Here is a 20173-nt window from a genome sequence, read left to right as displayed (position 1 = left end):
ATAAGATTTAAATAGACCCTGTAACAATCCAGTGTAGGGAACGGTCTCTGAAACCTTGGCTGGGAATAATACTATCCTCCGTGTACTTAATAGAATTGAAACTTTCCGTAACAAAGCCAGGAAATTTTACATTCTATGTCAGGACCAGAGGCGAGAATTATGCTTCTCCACCACCTAAGATGGTTTGAAGTAGAATCTTTTTAAACCTGGAGTCCCAAGACCAGTCTACTGCTTTGCTGATGTCTTCTGCCCTTGCATCCAGAGAAAAAGCATTAAAGGCAATGGCCCCTCGAACTCAGTGGGCTTCAAATTGTGACCCGTCAATCCCTGCCTCTTGCAAAGTTCATCATACCCATCTAGCGATATAAGGATTTGCTGTTCCCCATGAGGCCAAAGCTCCTCCGTCATATTTTCATAATCCTTAAGGCATCCTGGAGATGTGGAGTCTGACCCCATAAATACTTTACCTGAGCTATCTAAAGTTTGAATGGCTGAGACTGCTGCAATAGACAAGACAGCAACATCACCATTTTGCCGAAGAGCTCCTTGCGGGATAGATATTCATTACTCTTCCATGACAGGAACAGATTTAAGACTCTGTTAATGTCCCAAAAGGAGGAGTATCTTATTTCCACTGGAATCGATAGTTGGATGTCCCTCATTAACTTACTTACCAGAGGGTGTTCTCCTACTGGGCATCCCTGCAAAGGGATATGTCCTGCCGAAATAGCCGACCTGAAGGTATTGACTGTCCTCCGAAGCCAGCGAAGATGGGCAGTTCATGTCTTGGACAATATCGGACCCCATGGAATCTTTTTTTTTTTTTTTTTTTTTTTTTTTTTTTTGCAGACAACAACCAACTCATCCTGACCATATGGACTTGTAGCATTTGACAGTGCTGTCAGTTCACACTTTAGCCAATAATTGTTCAGCTTCCTGTAAAAGTCCAGGGACTCTCCCTCTCTCCCTGTAATCCTCAACACTGTTAAGAACATCTTTCCCTACTGGATTAACTGGTGAAGATTATTAAGAGGGTCCTGGAGGAGAAACTGAGAGTAGAGTAGACTGATTGGAAAATCCCAAGCAAGTTCTAAAAGAACTGGGATCCAGACTTGCGATTTCCAAATCAGTATGTTCAGCACTATGTTCACCCGTTGCCTCCTTATGTGGGCTCACAGCCTCATAATCATCACAGGGGCGCATAACTCACTTCCTGGGTCTAATCTTGGAGGAATGTATCTATTGCCACCGTGCGGATTCTGTCTCCAGCAGAAATATTGCATCAGCTGATGGTCCAATCGTGATGCAAAGAGGTTCACTGTAAATGGACCCCATCTGTTCTCTATCTCCACAGGCTCATATCCCACCATTTTCTGGAGCAACAGTCGGCTACCCTCTTGGATATGCCTGGGAGATATTCCCCTATGACTGATACATTGTTGGTTATACAAACTGCCCCGAACCTCTTGGATAGATCCACTCGAACCTTCGACCTGTAGCCTCCCTGGTGATTGATGTATGAGACTGCGAGATGTTGTCCATCTTTAGGAGGACACAGCATTTTACCTTCTCCTTGGTCCAACATTGGATAGCGATAGATCCAGCCATTAATTCCAGGCAATTTATGTGGAGCCCGTTGCTCTTGTGAAGAAAAATTTCCTCTTGTAAACAAATCCCTGCATTGTGCTTCCAAGCCTGACTTGCTGGCATCTTCTTCTATCAAAGCCGAAGATGGCCATCCCGTTCCATACCTCTCATATGAGTGAGCCAACATTATATTTCCTCTTCTTCCGACAGGGGAACCACTTTCGGGTACTTCAGGGCCCTGCGAAGATGAAATGCCTTGAGTCTCTGAAGTGCTGTGTACTGTAGCAGACTCAGGAATATTGCCTGTATGGAGGAGTACAAGAGAAACACGACTCTGGCAATTTGACGCAGAGATGTCTATTTGTTTTGACAGAATTTTCTTCAACTCTCGCCGAGAGACGGTTTAGTGTATTTTCCAATCAGTTGAGGCAAAGCCTAGAAATGTTGTCTGCTTGGTCATTCGAGAGATTTTTTCTCATTGATGACAAACCCCAGGCTCTCGAGCAGCTGAATAATTTGGAGATGTTCTATCAGTCTCTTGGGACATTTATCCAATAACAGGAGATTGTCCAGGTATACAATCATACGGAAGCCGTGAGCACCACCTTGGTGAAAAACCACAATACCAACGAGAGACTGAATGTCAGGGTCTTTAACTTGAACATCTGTCCCTTCCATAGAAACTGTAGTATCCTGCAATGGGGTGTGGCGGGGCGCTTAGATAGGGACTGTGAGGTATACGTCCTTGAGTTCCAGTCCCATCCAGTCGTCTGGCCTCAGAAGGTCCCTCAAAAGATGGATACCTTCCATCTTGAAGTGGCGGTAAACCAACAACTCATTGAACTCCCGAAGGTTTATGACTGGCCTTTGGCCTCCGTCCCATTCTTTCATGAGGAAAATGTTGCTTAGCAATCCAGATGGGTGGAGACAAGTCATGGATATTGCGTCTTTTTGTAGCAGATCCGCTACTCGTTGATCTATGGGGATACGGTGAACCTTTGAAAGGACAAGAGGATGCAGGCAGCAGTGCTGCATTGGAGAACCATAAAACTTGATGTGGAAACCCTGCACAGTCTGCAGAACCAAAGCGTCCAAGGTCGGGGACCTCTAGTTGCATAGGAGTAGTGCTAAATGACCCTCCAGGACTTGTTGGGAAGAAAGATGAACGCTCACCTGGATTCGTTCTATGGAACTGTCCTCGGGAGGCGCCTCGTGCACCACAAGTCTTATGGACTCCTTTGAATGGGAAGAAGCGCCTGAACCTGGAATGATCCTGCCAGTGTCCATGATGGTAGCCCGTCCTCAGAGAGGACCTTGGTAGAGCGTCCCCTGCAACAACCGGCCCGCCAACATTTTTTGGTGGACGATCCTTTTCATGGAAGCCTGTCCCTTGGCCACGTGAACGGGGAGACAAATGTCCCAATTCCTTAATAAAAGGCTCACGGAGCAGCCCCCCTTGCACCCGCTTCCGTAAAAGCGAAGTCCCCTAGTTCTGGGCCCACTTTGATAAGGAGAGAGCAGCGCCTCTCAGTCAACATGCCACAGTTCTCATTGTCTTGGAAAATTACGGCCCACTGGGCCAACCATGAAAGGATATCTGGAGGAATGGGGGCACCAGATTGCTTTGCCTCCTCAGCCACATCTAGAATCTTTGTGAGGGGGCCCATGACGTCGGAGTTTATCCTGCCAAGATTGCCAAAGCTTATCCTAACAAGATCGCAAGGAACGGTCTATGTCCTTCTTAGGGTCACAGACCTATTTCCCCAAGAACGTGGCCATTCTCTTATCTATGTCCGTGGTGAGGGCCACCCTTCCTGCCAAAGAGGGGCGTGGGCACTCCGTTTCAAGACAAGCTTTCACCTCTTTCTCCAGAGGCTTACGTAAGCAGTTGGCCACGTAGCTAGCTACCTTGTCTGATGGCAACCACTCGGGGTAAAGAGGGTGCACAAGGTCTTCAGTGTCCAGCATATCTGAGGCAGGAGCCCCTGCTTCCTGAGAGTTAGATTGTGGTGTCATGGGAAGTGCATCTGGAGAAGGGCATCAGGGCCTAGAAGGGCCCGCTTGTTCATTCGAGTCTCAGTGGGAGTCATCATCGTCCCCTTCTGGCTTAAAGGATGGGGAGACCCAGGGTCTATTGGTTCCCCGTCCTCCAAAATGGGGCCTGAGAATAACAATAAAGCTTTCTTCTATCTTTCCAAAGCACTCCGGTCGAGGGGTTCAATGGCTTAGGCCACTGCTTGGTGTATTGAGGTGTCCATGGCCCCACAGAATCTGTCATCTAGGGGGTGGATGGAGACTGACTCCTCCTCCATGGGTCAAACCCAGGACAATACACCCTTGAACACTAAGAGGGTTTATTGTGCCCTGGGCCTTGCCCTGCACTAGTTACAGCTGTAAGGTTTGTGGGAGAATGAGGAGTTGGAACCGATCTTGTTGGGCATCGGCTCTGCTGTTTTAAAATTAATAGAGACCCCCTGCTGGGGCCTTGAGGCTTCCAGGTAGATGGGAGAGGCACCGACTCCGCTGTGGCAAGCGGATTTACTAATCCCTTCGAAATAGTACGCCTACTGTGGAGCAGCAAAAGGCGCACTCGTCTAATATCGACCTGGAACGCCCGCTCATGGGTGGAGAGCCCCAACTCACTTGCGCGGCCCAGTCAAAGCAGCCACTCCGCGAAAGGAGTGCTGAGACGCGTTCTCATTGCTGTAGCTAAGCAAAACCATATCCATTAAAAATTAAGCATGCAATATCCATCTACTTTCGAAATGAAGTAGAAAAAAACTCATTTGTTGGCTGCTGGAGCAGGAAAGCAAGAGGGAGCTGAAAGGAAGGACATAGCTTATTATGGGGCACTCTTTGTTCTCAATAGTTGTAGTTGTGTTTTCCCTGTCCAATTGGTTATTGGGAAAGGAAGTTTTCTGTCAAGTGTTGAAGACTGCTGGAGTTGAAAAATAATGGAAGAAATATGAGCATAACCCTTGCCTCCGGTCCTGACATCGAATCGGGTTGCTGTGAATATCATTTGCACATCCCCAAGTAAAAGTTCTTTGATTTGTTTTGATCCTATTAGCATCTTAGTTTCCATCGCACTTCAGAATTTCTAGCTGCTGGTAGATTCTGATACATGTGCACAGCTCATTTACATGTATTTACATTTTGCAGTGTTAAAAAAAACAACTGAGATTCTACAACCTTTCATTTCACACTCCCATATACCCCAGCAAGATTGTCATGAAGTTCACTTTAAAAACTCAGTTTACTTTTCAGTCCAAGAAAAGTAAACGCCAGTCCCCATGTTAAAAGGTTAAGCAGCAGTTTGTCAGATTTAGCCTGACATTTTAACTATGTCTTTAAAGCACAGCAAATGTGACAAGGTAAATAAAAAATGGAAAGGCATCTATATGTATTGTTCTTTCGCGCATCAGAAATATGCTGGTGACCCATCCGTTGGTCTCGATCAATCGTTTGAAAGACACTGATGTAGACTATTTGCTAGGCCTACAGCGCTGCAGTGCACTCGGTATTCAATAATTTCGCTGCTGATGGGATAGCTGTGAGTGCATGATGTTTTGTTGCCTATTTGGGTGAGATTCTCTTCAGCTGATATGTGGGCACCTTTAGTTGAGGATGATAATGTTTGTTTTTTGTTCTTTTTCTTAGACTTTGTGTCCGCCAATGTGCTGATATCTGGAGATTTGTCATAAGCCATGTCCGCAGCCACAAGTAAGAATTTTCTCTTCTGAGAAGGGTATCCGAATGGTCATCTTGTCTACTTTTACGTGTTAATTTGTGAGTCCTGTCATTGTGTTTACAAAGTTGAGATTGACTTTCTTAGATTTCCCCCTTAAGGGAATGATGGCGCCTGCCTGGTGGCTTTGCTGAGAAGACTAAAGACCCTGACATGTGACTCGCCCAAGGAGATCATGTCTTAGAGATCCTCTTGTCGCAGTTCATACAATGGGTTCTAGTATTAGCTCTGGTAGTTACACAGAGGTCATCTTTTAGCTTCGCAGGGTGCAGGTTTGAACAGGCAGTAGGAGAGCCAATCTCTCTATTCTCAGAGGTGGCAACTAGCTCCATGTAATGAAGGGGTCTGCCAGATACTCCTTCATGCTTTTTACTTTTTATAAATACATGTCCGAGTCCCAGCATGCGTATCACTAATTCCTGTTAATCAAACGATTAAAAAATCCTCCTCATTTCATAGTGTTAATGGACTGAAAAGTCTTCTTGGTGAAAAGCATTGAGATGCATACAGAAACTCGGTGAAGAAGACGTCCTCCTAGAAATGTTTGGTACTCAAGAATGCATGCATGGAGCTAATCTTTGCTCTTCCCCTGAACCTCCATCTTCCAGCGGCTGCATCTTACCATTGCTTCTACACAAGTCCTAGATTTTTCTTCACTTGTTTCCCACACACCTTTGCCCTCTTCTTATCTCATCCTCCGTGGTGTCCCTTTCAGATCAGCGGCATCATTTTGGCTCAACTCGCACCGTCATTTTGCTGCTCTTGGTATCATTATTTGACCTCATCTTTCCTAATTTTCATCTGACCTTCACTCTGTCATCTGTTCCATTGTTCTTCTCACCCCACCTTCCTTTCTGCATCGCCCTTCTTTCCTAGTTTCCATTTTGCATCAGTCTCACTTTTTCCTTTCCTGTTTTTTCTTGCATGTCTATCCTCTCATTTTCTCAAGATATTTTTATTTTCCTTACTACGTTCTTGTGTCTAACTCTTTAACTTTCCTTGCTTGACTTCTTACCTATTTTACTTATTCCATTTGGATTATTTTACATTTTTGGCTCATAGCAAACTCACCTCTGCCTTTATTGTTCCTCCTTAGTCTACCTGTCTTCTTTTAACCACTTTCTCTACTACCCTCTATCTCATTATTTTTCTATCCCTCTCGTCACATGCTACATTGTATCTCTGGTTCCTGCCCTCATTTCTACCTCTACCTCTCCCAATTTCACATCCAAAGGTCTTTATTTTTCCTCTCCCCTTCTCCTTTTGTTCCCTCACACTTCTCTCCCTATGTCTTCCACTTCCCCATGTATTCTTTTCTCTTTCACGTCTTCTTCTCATGTGTTTTCATCTTACCTCTTCACATACTTTCAGCTTCCTCTCAGTCTGAATTAGCCATCATCATAACCTCTTTCTTCATTTCTAATACATTTCACTTCATCTTCCAAGTTGACCTCTCTCATCCTTTGCCATCCTTCTGATTCACAATATTTTTCTCGTCCACCTCCTTATGTCTCTAATCACAGTCTCTTTCTCTGCACCTCCCTCCTCTCCCTGATGTATGAATACCGCGAAAAACGCAGATATGTGAGAATTGCAGCAGAGCAGGTTTTATACTCTGTGTTGCTCTACCACAGCTAGCTCTGTGGATTCATGCAGATGTTTTTTTTTATGTGAAAATGGAACTGGTGATGGTGCCAGACATACCGGATCAGAATAGGGTTATTAGGATGTCATCGGAAGCAGGGTGAGTTTTCTCTAAAGTGATTTTCTCTTTTTGAGGAAGTGGGGGAGCCGATAATGGGCCAATCCTGTAGCTTAGGATCCTGAAATAGGTGGATCCATCTGTTTCCTAATGCTGTATAAATGCTTTCCTGGGAATCGAAAAGTAAACTAAGGAGGCAGTCAGGATGGCTCACTGACATCCACTATTTCTTTTGTCCTTGAGCGGACTCTTTATTTCCGACCCAGAAAATAAGACTCCAACAACAGATCAGATCAGGGAAAAAGAACATTTTGAAACAGTTGGCTCATCGCAACTCTTCTTAGAAAGATGGACCAATATACCTTATCTTTTGGCTGAAACAGCCTTTATTATTGCTCTCAAACTTGAAAGTCTTGGATCTTTATATTATATTGTGTGATATCCTGGGACAATATGGACGATCCCTGGGCGTGGTGAAATGTCTAGGTTGTATGTGTTGCCATTATTTTCTGATGGATATGTCTAAAAGCAGCTCCCTTACAATACTCTGAGATGCTGATGCCTTTCTACCCAGGTAGTGACAAACAGAGGCACATATAAGCACCACCTCTGCACGCTGACATTGGTACCTTTCTTTCTGCACCTTTGTAGGTGGATCCAGCCGACAACGATGCTACTGGCACCAGAGGATGCTCTGTTCCTATCGTCCTCTCTGAGCTGAATCCTTCTCTGCCTCTTCCAGTGTCACTTCTTAATGCCATACTGATTCACTTGGCCCCATCCCATTCAGACAGAACCATGCCTTTATCTCCGAGCCGTAGCCCATCACTCCACCAACCTCTCGGTTCGAACTCTGATCAAAACCAACCTTCTTTTAGGGCTGGTGATGAGAAGTTATTTTCCCCAACACTATGGGATGAGCATTTTTATCTGGACTTACAAGATACCACTTGGTTTGACACTTTTCTGTACACTAGTCCAGCCCAGAGTTGTGAAGACGATCCGGAATGACTGAGCCCATGTCATCCTAAAGGCTCTGGATTGGGCAAGTAGCCTGCTGCCCCAAACTCCTGGTCATGAGCATCTGTCCTCTGATCAGGCTACCACTTCAGGAGGAGCTCCTGACGCACCAGCAGGGCAGGGTCCTGCACCCAAACCTGCACAATCTTCACCTCCGTGTGTAGAGATTTAGCTGTAGTAGTTGCCTGCATTTGATGTTCCTGAAGTCGTGGTTGTTATCATGTCTGACTGCTTCCTCCTTCTAAGTTTGCGTACTCTGGACACTGGAACAAGTTTGTCGACTGGTGTGGAACCGAATTACTGATCCATTGTAGGTCAACTGCCAGATGTGGCCCAGCGTTGGGCACAATTAATGGTTACCTTTTGTCAATTTTGGCCTTTCTTCGTTTACCACCCCAGCCCTCCTTGTTCAAATCACCCACTGATACGGTTTTTGAAAGGTTAAAATCCCTTATTTGCCCCAAAACTTCCCCCAAACCCGTGATGCCACAGTGCCATCTTAATTTGGTTTTCACTTACCTCATGTGCACGCAGTCTGAACCCATGCACTTGTGCCTATTCCGTCTTCTGACTTTGAAGACCTTGTTTCTAGTCCCGGTAACCTTGGCTCATCACATGAGCGAACTCTGAGGTCTCTCTATACAGTTTCATTATACCACCTTCTCTCCGGTCAAAGGGATACTGCGTCCAGAGGGACCTTCTTGCCTAAAGTGATCACAGCTTTCCACATTGTACAGTCCATCACTCTTCCAATGCTCTTTGCATTCCCTCACTCCTTGAAAGAGGAGGAGATACTCTACTGGCGGAATCCTAAAGGAGCTTCTATCTTGATTGTGTGAAAGAATATCACATGGACGATCAGATCTTTGTAGCAAAGATGGGAAAGGCGGTGTAGAAACTTGACTTTGGCAATGTGGATAGTCCTCTGTATCAAGATCTGCTACGTGCTGGACAGGAAGCAGCTATTTGCGGGTTGAGGGCCCATTCTGCCAGAGCTAAATGTGCTAGCCCACAGAGTGCCTGTACGTGAAATATGTCAAGCTGCATCCTGGGTGTCGGTCCAAACCTGCATGAAACACTAGTACCTTGACAGCTCCGTCTGGCAGGAAGGACTTTTCTCCTGCTCAGTTCTGCAAGACATTTTGATCTGAGCCAACCACAGACCCACAACTTTGTTCTGCTATTGATTCTAAAGGTGAGCCTTTGGTAACTCTATCTCGTGGATACTTTTTCTAACCTCCGATTCCTCACCGCCTACCTCCTCCTACCTACTTGCTCGGGCGAACAATGTTTTTAAATCCTACCGATCCAGTCTGGAGCCTGGGCATACTCTAAAAGTGAGGCATCTGCGGTTAGATAGAGCATCCATCAGTCGAAGTGTTACCGAAGGTAAGAAACTTGTTCATATGCAAAATACCTATGACTTAAGCATCCTTCAGCAATATTTAAGGCATCAGTCTGATAACTGGACCCATCACACTCCTCTTTTCAAATCTTGTTTCTCCATTAATATTTCTTCATTTATCATCTTCCTCGTTCTTAATCTTTCACCGCTTTTCTTTCTCTCCTTGTCCACCATTTCTCATGTTTTATCCAGCTTTTAACAGTTTCAACGTCATCCATCCTTTTTTTCTGTCTTGTGTAAAGCAAAGCCTTACTTGTTCGGAGATTGGCACAACGAAGCAAGGAAATTAGAAAGTAGTGGCATCAGCTACTGTTACTTTGACTTTATCCTTCTCTTTTTTCATGTTTTTCTTTTCTCCAAATGTTTGTTATCCCCCTGATTTCTTTTCCTCTCTCTTGCCTTTTATCATCTGTTTACTTCTTTCTTATCCCTTCCCCTGTTTTGATATCTTCCTTCGTAGCACCTAGTGCCTTTACTCCTAGTTTGCTTTTCATTCTTTTTTTTTCTTACTCTTTACATTTGCTTTAATTACTTTTGTTTATCTTTACATAATTACTTTCCTAATTAGGCCTCAGCAGTCATGGATCACATTCTAGGAATTCAATCTTCCCAAGTACTTAGAACTGCAGAAGTCTGATAGGTTTCCATATAAATGACTTGGTGGATACTATGGAAACGATGTCATGGCACCACTGGTTATGACCGTTCTTGATGTAGGAGTTCACTGAATGTCGTTCATCATTTAATTTGTTGACCAGTAAGGAGTAGGACAGCTTTAAGGCCATTTCTTAGTGACAGTCTGGTGGAGCTGGGCTTGGCATGAGTTGGAAACATGGTCTCTGCTTCCCTTCCTGTGGGTTTTGTCTAGCTAGTCGCTTGTTTACTAAATGGGAAGTAAATGTTTAATGTTGGTTGTAAGGTGTGATTTCATCTGTGTACGTGAAGGGGCAGTTGCATTAATACTCTTACATATGAGCCATAGTATTTTGAAGTGAACTTAGGTTTTGTTGGGGTGACCGCGAGTGACTGCAAAAATTGGGAAACCAATATAGATTGGTCAAGATTTGATCAGCTTCATTTGTTCAATCCAGTGGTTTTTTCAGCCGTGACTTTTTGGTCTTTGTACAGCATGTTTATTTGCTATTCTGTTGAGCCAAAGTACAAGCCAAAACTTAGTCTGGCTTGGACTTTCCAAATGTGCCAAGGACGTTTCCATGCATATTTTGTCCAAGGTAGAGAAGATGCTCGAAAGCATCGAGTTTTTCTGCTCCAGTTTGAGTAGATGTGGGAAAAAGCCTTTTGTGGAAGCACATATTGGATGGGTCATTCAGAGAAGGGGGTTGTGGTAGTAGGTGTGCAATTGACTGCTCTATTGGCTTATTGAGTTTTGATTCTGTTCATCAGATCCTCAGTGGTATTGAGGTTAATGGGGTTGTCAGAAAAGTAGTAGCTGAATCTATAGACTGATGCCATCCAGGCAGGAGTGGAATATGGGCCTGTGGCCTGTTCGGCTTGTCATGTGTACTTGAAAGTATTCTAATGGATGACTGAGGGGAATGAATGAATTCTGCTCGACTGGCTTGGAAGACCCCCTATTTGAGATGTAGATTGAGCGCGCTTGTAGTGCAGTGTAGAGTGAGGTGAGTACCACTGGTATCTGACATTATTCCCTCACTTTTTACTTCGTAAGGACCAGTGTTGATTGTCTGCTCAGAGGTCCAGGATAGAGTTTAATATCTTGCTGTCAGTTTGAACTCGCAGCTCTTTCCAGAAGCTGACCAATGTGGGCTCACTGCGTAGGAAGGAAACTGGATTGGTACAGGTCAAATTGTTTGTCTCGAACACTATAGTTGTCCCCACTTTCTTCTTCGTTATTGTTGCTGGACTCTAAAGACCAGCGAAGTAATTCGCTGGATTGAGGGCTGCCAGGGTTTTTTTTGGTTGTATTTAAGTTTGTGAGGAAGGATTGTCTTGGAAACGGGCGGTTGATATCCTGAAGTACAAAAGGTGGCACCTCAGCTTTTAGTAAAGGTGGTTGGAATGGTTTTGTTGGGGGCAGGGTGTAGCCTCTTAAAAATACGTTTGTTTGTTCAGGAAGGGTGAAAGAATAGGAAGTACGAGCTCTTTGTGTTAGGGAGGGCACCGAGGGATCCTGCAGCATGTAAGATTAGTGTTGTGGTAAACAAAAGCGATCTCGTTTCTGGGCTGGATTGGGCAGGGCGAGAGGCAGGGGCACAATAATCTGGTCTAATACATGAAGCGACCTGGTCAGTGAGGACAAGATTGGGCAAGAGCTAGAGTGGAAGATGATTTTGTGGGAGAGTTGGATTAGTGCTATAGTTTTAAGGCCTGCGAAATAGTATAGAATTGGAAGTGATTGTGTATACACCCTTATTCAAACTCTGCAGAAGTGTATGGAGAGGAAGAGGAAGCACACTTTTTTTTTTTTTTTTTTTTTTAGAGGGTAGCCTGCAGGTGGAGGACAGATGACATTAAATCATTAAATTGTGTCTCCCTTTGCTAGTTCTCCAGGTGCTGATTCACTTTCTTGGTCTCGTTTTATTTTTCAGGAATGCAAAAATAATAAAAGGCAACGTGCTTTGGTATCCTTTTTGTTTTTTGCACTGTAATTGCGAAGCTGTACGAAATAAATGTAAATTCTCATATGTGCCTTAATGTGTACCGCTACGTTTTGTTATTGAATCACCATTCCCTATTTATAACCGCACAAAGAGCACTTGAACCTTGATGTTTATGCTCAGTTACTCATTATTTTAAATGTACTGCACCCATTTACCTTCATTTTTTACGACTGCAAGCTATACTGAACTGGATCAATAGGGCATAGCCTTATTCTGAGGTTGGCACAACAAAGCAAGAATTTCTAGAAAGTAGTGGGGTCAGCTACTGTTAGTGTTATTTTTTGCATAATGTCAAGGACTTCAGATTTCTTTCCACGAGATGATCCCTACACTTTTTCATTAGCCATCATATCTAAACTCTTGTTTTGTCATGTGCTTCCTATTAACTTGTACGGAGAGAAAATGTATCTATACAGTCTTATGGCAAACGCAATTTTATAAAAATTGTCTTCAATTGTCATGTTCAGTCTTGCTCTTTATGAGTGCTTTATTCCATTTCGCGTTTAGCCAACACATGTTTTGTCGTAATCACGAATTCATCAGGGTTCAATATCGGAGCAGTCTGCATATGTCGATAGTATTGCAGATGGAAACTCCCATAACACAATATTCAGTCGGTCTGTTTAGGCACTGTCCCAGTGGGGTATATACCTGTCTGTGAAACCGTCGCGTACACGCCGCGGGAGACCACTTTTTGTGCATGGGAATGTTACGCAGTTGTAATCTGTACTTTAAGGAAAAGTTCATACCGCAACTGTGCAGATTTCGCTAATATTGAGAGCTTTTGAAGTAATGATTACGACTAAACACATGTTGGCTAAATGCATAAGGAAACTGGAATAAGGCACTTGTAAAGAGCAAGACTGAACACTGTGATTGCGTGCGCCATAAGGCTGTATAGATGTCTATATAGAACCTTCCTTTGGGTTCTGTTTATGGATGTTGGGTTGACCCCCCCCCCCTCCCCCCCCCTTGTTGTGAACCGCATTATTGACCAATGTGTACTTATAAGTGTAATATTCAAGTGAGCCTTAGGGAACCAGACTCACCCATTTGAGTTGGTCAGAGAAATGTATATGATTGAAAAGAAATCTTATGACTTTTACAACTATATGTTCAAACTAATTAAGCTATAGTCCTTGAAGCTGCAATTGTCTGTATGTGTTGCTTGCTTATTGACCATTTTGCATTAAACTCATGTTAGACTTTATAGGCTATCCAGAGTGCTCCGTTTTCCGGCTGTTACTGAGAACACATGTCCTATCACTGCACAGCTTTCAATGCACACATCCCTTCATCCCTCCCATGCTGCCTTCCATCAGTTTAGGGGCCGCATGTGGAGCTGTTGTCATTGTGAAGCTTTGTGCATGTACATTGGAATTTTCATCCGCAACTGGCAACTCTTTTTTGTGGACAATTACTCTTCTGTTGGGATGTAGACCAGTCACCTTTGGAGATGGGCATCATTTGGTTGAGCGTGCACACTAGTGTGTGGGAGGTGAGCTCTTGCTCTGCTTACATATGCAAAATATCCAGTTGCAGTATATCCCGCTTGGTGCCAATTAGTTTGACTGCCTAACCATGATTCGGAAGAGGCCTGCTCACATGAAGATAAGAAGGGGAGGGGAGAAGATTAAGTTCTGCACTCTTGCTTTGCAGGTGTCTCATTGAAAAACCATTGATGCAATAATAGTGTTGCTGTCTTGTGCCTCTTCATTGTATGTGTTGCAGTGAGTAGCTTCTGCAGGTTGCCTGTAAACGCGGGCATCAAGATGGCTGTTGCTGCACTGCTCTAGAGGTGAAGATGGTTGTGTATTTGTGTGAGTGCACTTTGATAGCAGGCATTTGCATTTATGCTCTACAAAGTGTACTGCATACCTGTTTTCTTGGAATGGATGTTGTAGTTGCTTGTGCATGTGCTTATGGTGTCGCTCGGTTGTTTGAGGTGCAGTGGTGGGTTTATTCTTACTGCGTCCGCTTCATTCTGCTGTTGTTCAGTTGATTATCCTTAACAGATACGCTCTCAGGTATGGCAGTAGAAAGGTAAGCTTACTCTCTATTTTGTGTTTTCTTGCATCCTCTTTCTTCACCTCTGCGCTCTCCTGTCTTTCTTTCCATCCCTCCCTCTCTTTCTTAGCCTCTCTCTCCCTTGTGCCACTGTTCTTCCTCCCTCACCTTCTTCCTCTCCCATCTCCTTGTAGTTTCCCTCTCATGCTCTCTTTGATAAAACAATTTCAAACAGAATCACTACTAACATTTGATCTATCAAATTGTCAGAATGTTGTAAAAGCAACTTTCCATTTCAGATGTTCCTAATTTACACGTGTGTGTATGTGTAAATCTAGTCCAATAACATTGGTCAAATTTAGGCGGGGATTTTTACTGTATTGTTGCTTTGAAGTAATGTAATTTATTAATGCACTACATTTATTGACTGCAAAGCAATGCTATATTTATTTATTTATTTAGCTAGCTTATAAGGAGCGCAGCTACCCGCAGTGGGTTTCCTGGCGCCAAGGGACAGATTAAAAGAGGGAAAAAGATCAACCATAAATCATTACTGAAGTGAGCCACCATAAGTCATTACTGAAAGAGCCACGTTTTAAGTCCCTTGCGGAAACGAAAAAGATTGGTTTCAGTTTTTAAGACAGCGGGCAAAGCATTCCAGAACTTCGGACCCAGGTGGGAGAATAAGCGACCGCCCATCTTTACCAACCTGAATCTCGGGATCACAAAATCACCTTTCCCAGAAGATCACAGGGAGCGACTAGGAAGATAGGCTTGGATGAGGTCATGTAGATACGCAGGGGCTAAACCTTGTTTAATCTTGAAAATGTAGCAAAGAGCCTTGAACTTAATTCGACTGGCAATCCTAAACCAGTGAAGATCATAGAGTGCTTGGGAAATGGAGGCTCTCCGAGGGACATGGCATAGAAGCCGTGCAGCCGCATTCTGCTCAACCTTCTATGCCATGTCCCTCGGAGAGCCTCCATTTCCCAATCGGTTGTTTCCTAAATATTTTCAAATTGCTTTCTTTCATAAGCATTCGAGGTAATCTGTTTAAGTTCTTAAGTTACTGGTAGTCCTGCTAGGGGCCCCAAAGTCCATTTTTGACGGCCTCTCTACCGCGATCGGACCGCCTTTGAAAGGCTGTTGGAAATGGACATCATAATCCCTACACCGGTGCATGAGCTGGCACTGCCCCTATTGTAGGGACTGTGATCCGTCCAACTGGAAGCGTCAGACAGTCTCTCCTACCAAGGCGGTCTGACTGACTGCATCACATTGGTCGGACCGCTCAGCGGGATGGTGGTGGGAACGCCATTGACTGCTTGTCTGTGGCGGTCCCCGCCGACGTCCTTATCCCCTGTGTGCTCTCTAATGAATTTACCTTACTGACATGAAGATCTTTTTAATTGTTGATTTACCATTGTTGTTTATGAAGTGCCTCCTGTTTGTCTTCATGTCATGCGAAAGCAGTTTACTAATCACTCTTGAAAGTATTCTGCAACCTTGTTGTTGTTGGGCTTACAGCTTTCTCACATAAGCTTACTTACAGCTGTGCAGAAAATACTAACCTTTTTTCAAATGTACTATGAAGGATTTTGCGGTTTGTGCCTTTTAAGATCACCACTTACAATGCAACTGACTTCTTAGTAAAACTCTTCTTAGAGGGTACAGCTTAACTCTGCTAGTGCCGTCTGTTCAGCAAAGGAGCTCTACTCGCACCTTTCATATTGTTGGTGCCCAAGTAGTTGCTTCATTATGCAATCTTCTTTTTATGACAACTTGGAATAGCACACGAAATCACAACCAAATATTTTCTCTATTGCTTCGCTCTTGCATGTTTAAGAAAAGTGAGAGCTATTTGCTTTGCCAGTGCTTGCCTTTTTAAGGAAGCGGTGATAGACCGCTATTTTTGTATCTCATTTCTTTATTAGATGCATTGCCTAAGATATTTAGGTGTGTATTCTTGCTGAATCCTGAAGAATGTGCACCGCCTTTACACCTTATTCCAAAACGTATGTTGAGTTTAGACCCAACTGAAGTACAATGCATCATATCTTCTTGTTATGATCAATTGCGCAGAAGTCGACTTTAGAAGGTTACTGCTGCATTTTTTGTGGACTTCTGTGTGGTGTTTGATCTGGGTGGTTGGTGTACTTTGTGAAGCAAATTCATGCACTGGTTATCTATCTTTCGTCCTATTGTTGATTTAAATTACTTCCTTCTCGAACGAAGGTGCAGTTTGGGGAATACGTTTTTGCTTTTGTTCTTGCTCACTTAACATTTAAACTCTATCTTGGCTCACAGTTTTTCCTCCTAATTTGGTTACATATTAATGTACTTCTATCCCCTGACAATTTAGTAACGTTGATTGGACTGCATTGTCGGTTGTCTGCACTTAACTTATATTGTAGCAGAAATAAGATTACCATTAACACTATTGAAGCACCAATTGTATTTTTTTGGAAAAATGTATGAATGGAGGCTCGAGGTTTTGAAAACTTCTGTGCATGTCTATTATAAATATTGGAGTTTTTAGGAGAATTTTAATTGTCCTGTGCTTGACCTTGATGCCAGAACTAATACTCTTACAGCCATGAATGGCTTGACTCAATTTAACTTTAGGTTTTATAGGTATTTCTGGTTAACCATTATCAAAGGCTTGTGGCCAAGTGAATGCTCCAAGTGCCCTTTACGTAGTAGTGCCGGTAGTAGTCGAAAAATCTTTAGCTCTTAAAATACTTCAATGTAAAAGTCTGAAAAATACAGCATATTCCACTTTCTGATAATATCCAAGCTATTGAATTAGGGCTTGCCTTTTTGGGATCTCGCTAGAGACCATTCCAGCTATTTGTTGGGAGACAGCTTTGCATACAGTCCTCCACAAAGCCAAATCTTACTCAAGGTTGGATTGCTTTGGATTCATCTCCGTTCCCTTGCACCTGCTTTCCTCCCTTTCTGTGTTTGACCCACCTACATGTTTTTTTATGGTCGCTCCTGCGAGCACAGGCGCTCATTTGCAACACTGTTGTGTTCTGTAAAGGACTTGCAGCCCTCCCTTGCTTACCTTTTATTGGTTCCAGCGTCAGTCTCCTTTGCTGCCTCCTAACTTAACAAGCGCAACCCAAACGTCTGTTCTTTGCCTTGATGGAGCAGGGACCAAGCACAGATTAATCAAACTTAATAAGTGACTGACTGCTGCTCCCGAAATGATTGAGGTGCTATTTCTCCAACACCCTTCCCACACCACCCCTATCTCTTCCCCCCCCACCTTCTTTCCCAGCTGCTGTTATAAACTGATTGCAGTGTGTCCGTTTAAGAGGGTGTGTTTGGACAGAAGAATCAGGCAGTGCAATGCACATAAATATCACTCAATGTGCGTGAATTGGGATGAAAATGAGTGGCCCAAGGTACTGTACTTCAGGGGCTGCCCACCGTCCTCAGTCTCCCTCTGCCATCCCTGTGGCCACTTCTCACTTCCCAGTTTCCAGCAGCTTGTCTTGTCTGTGGCAGGATTCCCACCTGGACAGGAATGTAACATTTCAACAATGGCATTTAATTGCAGTCATCGACAGTGGGCTGCCTGCCTGTGCCTTATTCAAACCGGGCTATTTCATTCTATCTTGTTTAAATCCTTTAATCTCTTAACACTCTGCAGTGGATTTATTCGGGCACATTGTCGGTTAGATTATGTTTTTCAGCTGATCATCCACAGCACATCAAAGCTCTACAATGAACATGTAATCACACCTGCTGTGTGCCACTATTCTGAAATCACATGCTCTCTTGCAAAGATTCTCTTTGGTAATTGTATTTCATTAGGGAAAGATATGGCGTTATGGCCAAGTTGCCACCATGGTGCCGGGGAACCAGGTTTAAGTCTCAACGTCGCCTCAACATCCTGAGATTCTGGGATAATCACTTAATATCCTAATTACTTCTTATTAGTACTTTTGAGTTCAGTTTGCACTGTTTAAACTGCACACAAAAAAATTGTGATGCAGAAACCCAGCTGATAAAACAACGAAAGGCTATAAACTTACTGTAATGGCTTTCCTCAGAACCTCCCAGTGAAAAGCAAAGAGAGAAAATCGCCTAAAAGGAAGTTCCACAAAGCCAATTGCAGCACATTTTTATTAAAAGCCATGGAAAAAACCAATAACAATAAATACACAGGACATCCGCCGTGTTATATTTTTTGCGGTATGAACATTTATTAGTGAGCGTGGCTCGATTTTGTTTTCCTCACACTGAGCTTGCTGTTATTCAAGCAGTTCACCATTCACTCCCCCCCTCATCTGTTCCCACAGCCACAGAAAGCCCTGGCCCAGCTCCAGCCCACCTACGCTTAAATGGGCACTCGATCTCTGACAGATACACAGCTAAATAGAGAGGCTAATAATTCAATGCAGTTTGACTGTATTGGGGCTGCTTATAAATCCATATAGCAGTAAATATCATCTGAAGTCAATTGAAGCTTTTATCTTTTTAATTTCTTGTATGTTTGTGTGAATCCTGATCATTCAGTGAATTGTGTAATACAGAACCGGACCTCTTTCAGACATCATTTTGACTTTTTTTTTAAGGTTTCGCTTGAGATATACTCTACAATGACCAGCCATACCATACAATGACAGCCTGTAACATACCATGCAATGACAGCCTATACCGTACAAAGACCGGCCATACCATACCATGCAATATTGTACTATACAATAACAGGCCATATTATACTTATCTCTACAATGGCAGACTATACCATACTATACAATGACAGGTTATGCCATACCTTACTAAACTCTACCGTGACCAGACATAACATACATACCATACATTGACATGCTATACTATGCTATACAGTGGCTGGCCATACAATACCAAACTAAACTCTACAATGACAGACCTGACCATACTATACAATGACCGGCCATACCATACCATAGTATACAGTGACCGGCCATACCATACATACCTCTTATGACAGGCCATACCATATTAAACTCTACAATCACACACCATACCATACTATACAATGACATGCAATACCATAACGTGCCATACTATACTATGCAATGACCGGCCATATCATACTAAGCTGTTAAAGAACATACCATACCATTCTATAGAATGACAGGCCAAATCATTTCATAACATACTAAACTCTGACAGGCCATACTATACCATACTATACTATACTATACAATGACTTATGATACCATGCTATGCAATGGCAGGTCATACTATACCATCCCATTCAATGACTGCTGTAACATACCTTACAAAGACAGGCCACATCATACATTGAAAGTCCATACCATAACTTTATTCAACAACAAGGGAACGAGCAACTGAATGCTTATAAACTGCAGATCTGCAACCAAACATTCAACAGAGCTGGCAGAAACCATTCTGAACCATGGCATTGATATCACGTTCATCACAAAAACTTGGCTGAATGAATCCTCCTACCGAATCATTGACATGCTATTGCCCCCGGGGTTCTCAATCATCAAGAAAGACCGAAAGAATCATCATGGTGGGGGCATTGCAATCCTCCACAAGAACAGCATTACCATAACTGAAACGGACACCTTCACCTATAACTCATTTGAATATCTAACGTCCACCATTAGACGAAAGACAACAAAAAGCTATACTGTCATCTCCTCTACCATCCGCCAGGCAACACACTCTGATTCGGAGAACACCTATCCGACCTGATAACACACTGCTCACTCTTGGACTTCAACAACATAATACTAGGTGACCTCAACCTTCATTGGAAAGACGAAAACAATACTCTGATCCAATCCTTAAACAATCTTTTACTCAATAATAATCTTATCCACCGCTGCAAAGAGTAAGCTCATAACAGAGGCGCAATTCTTGATGCCGTTATAGCTCATGAAGATACAGTTCCTATCGACCACATCCTTCCTGTCGACTGGCCAGATCACCACATCATTCTATTTCACATTAACCAAACTCCTCCTCATCTACCTCGTACACAGGAATCCCTTCATTGGGCGAGAAATTTAAGACCGATTCCCCTTGCCGACCTG

General features: G+C 43.4%; 1 protein-coding gene across 1 annotated transcript in view; it reads left to right on the top strand.

Moving 5' to 3' along the window:
* The window catches only part of HAUS5 (HAUS augmin like complex subunit 5), a 264940-nt gene that overhangs the window by 11010 nt on the left and 233757 nt on the right, over nt 1-20173 (top strand). The window contains exons 3-4 of the mRNA XM_078655427.1: nt 5248-5310; nt 12033-12065. Of these exons, the coding sequence (XP_078511553.1) occupies nt 5248-5310; nt 12033-12065 (96 nt within the window). The remainder of the gene's footprint in view (nt 1-5247; nt 5311-12032; nt 12066-20173) is intronic.

Source organism: Lissotriton helveticus, chromosome 7 (assembly GCF_964261635.1).
Source record: "Lissotriton helveticus chromosome 7, aLisHel1.1, whole genome shotgun sequence".
Taxonomy (NCBI): Eukaryota; Metazoa; Chordata; class Amphibia; order Caudata; family Salamandridae; genus Lissotriton; species Lissotriton helveticus.
The sequence above is the reverse complement of the archived record's forward strand: the minus strand, read 5'-3'. Positions and strand labels throughout refer to the sequence as shown.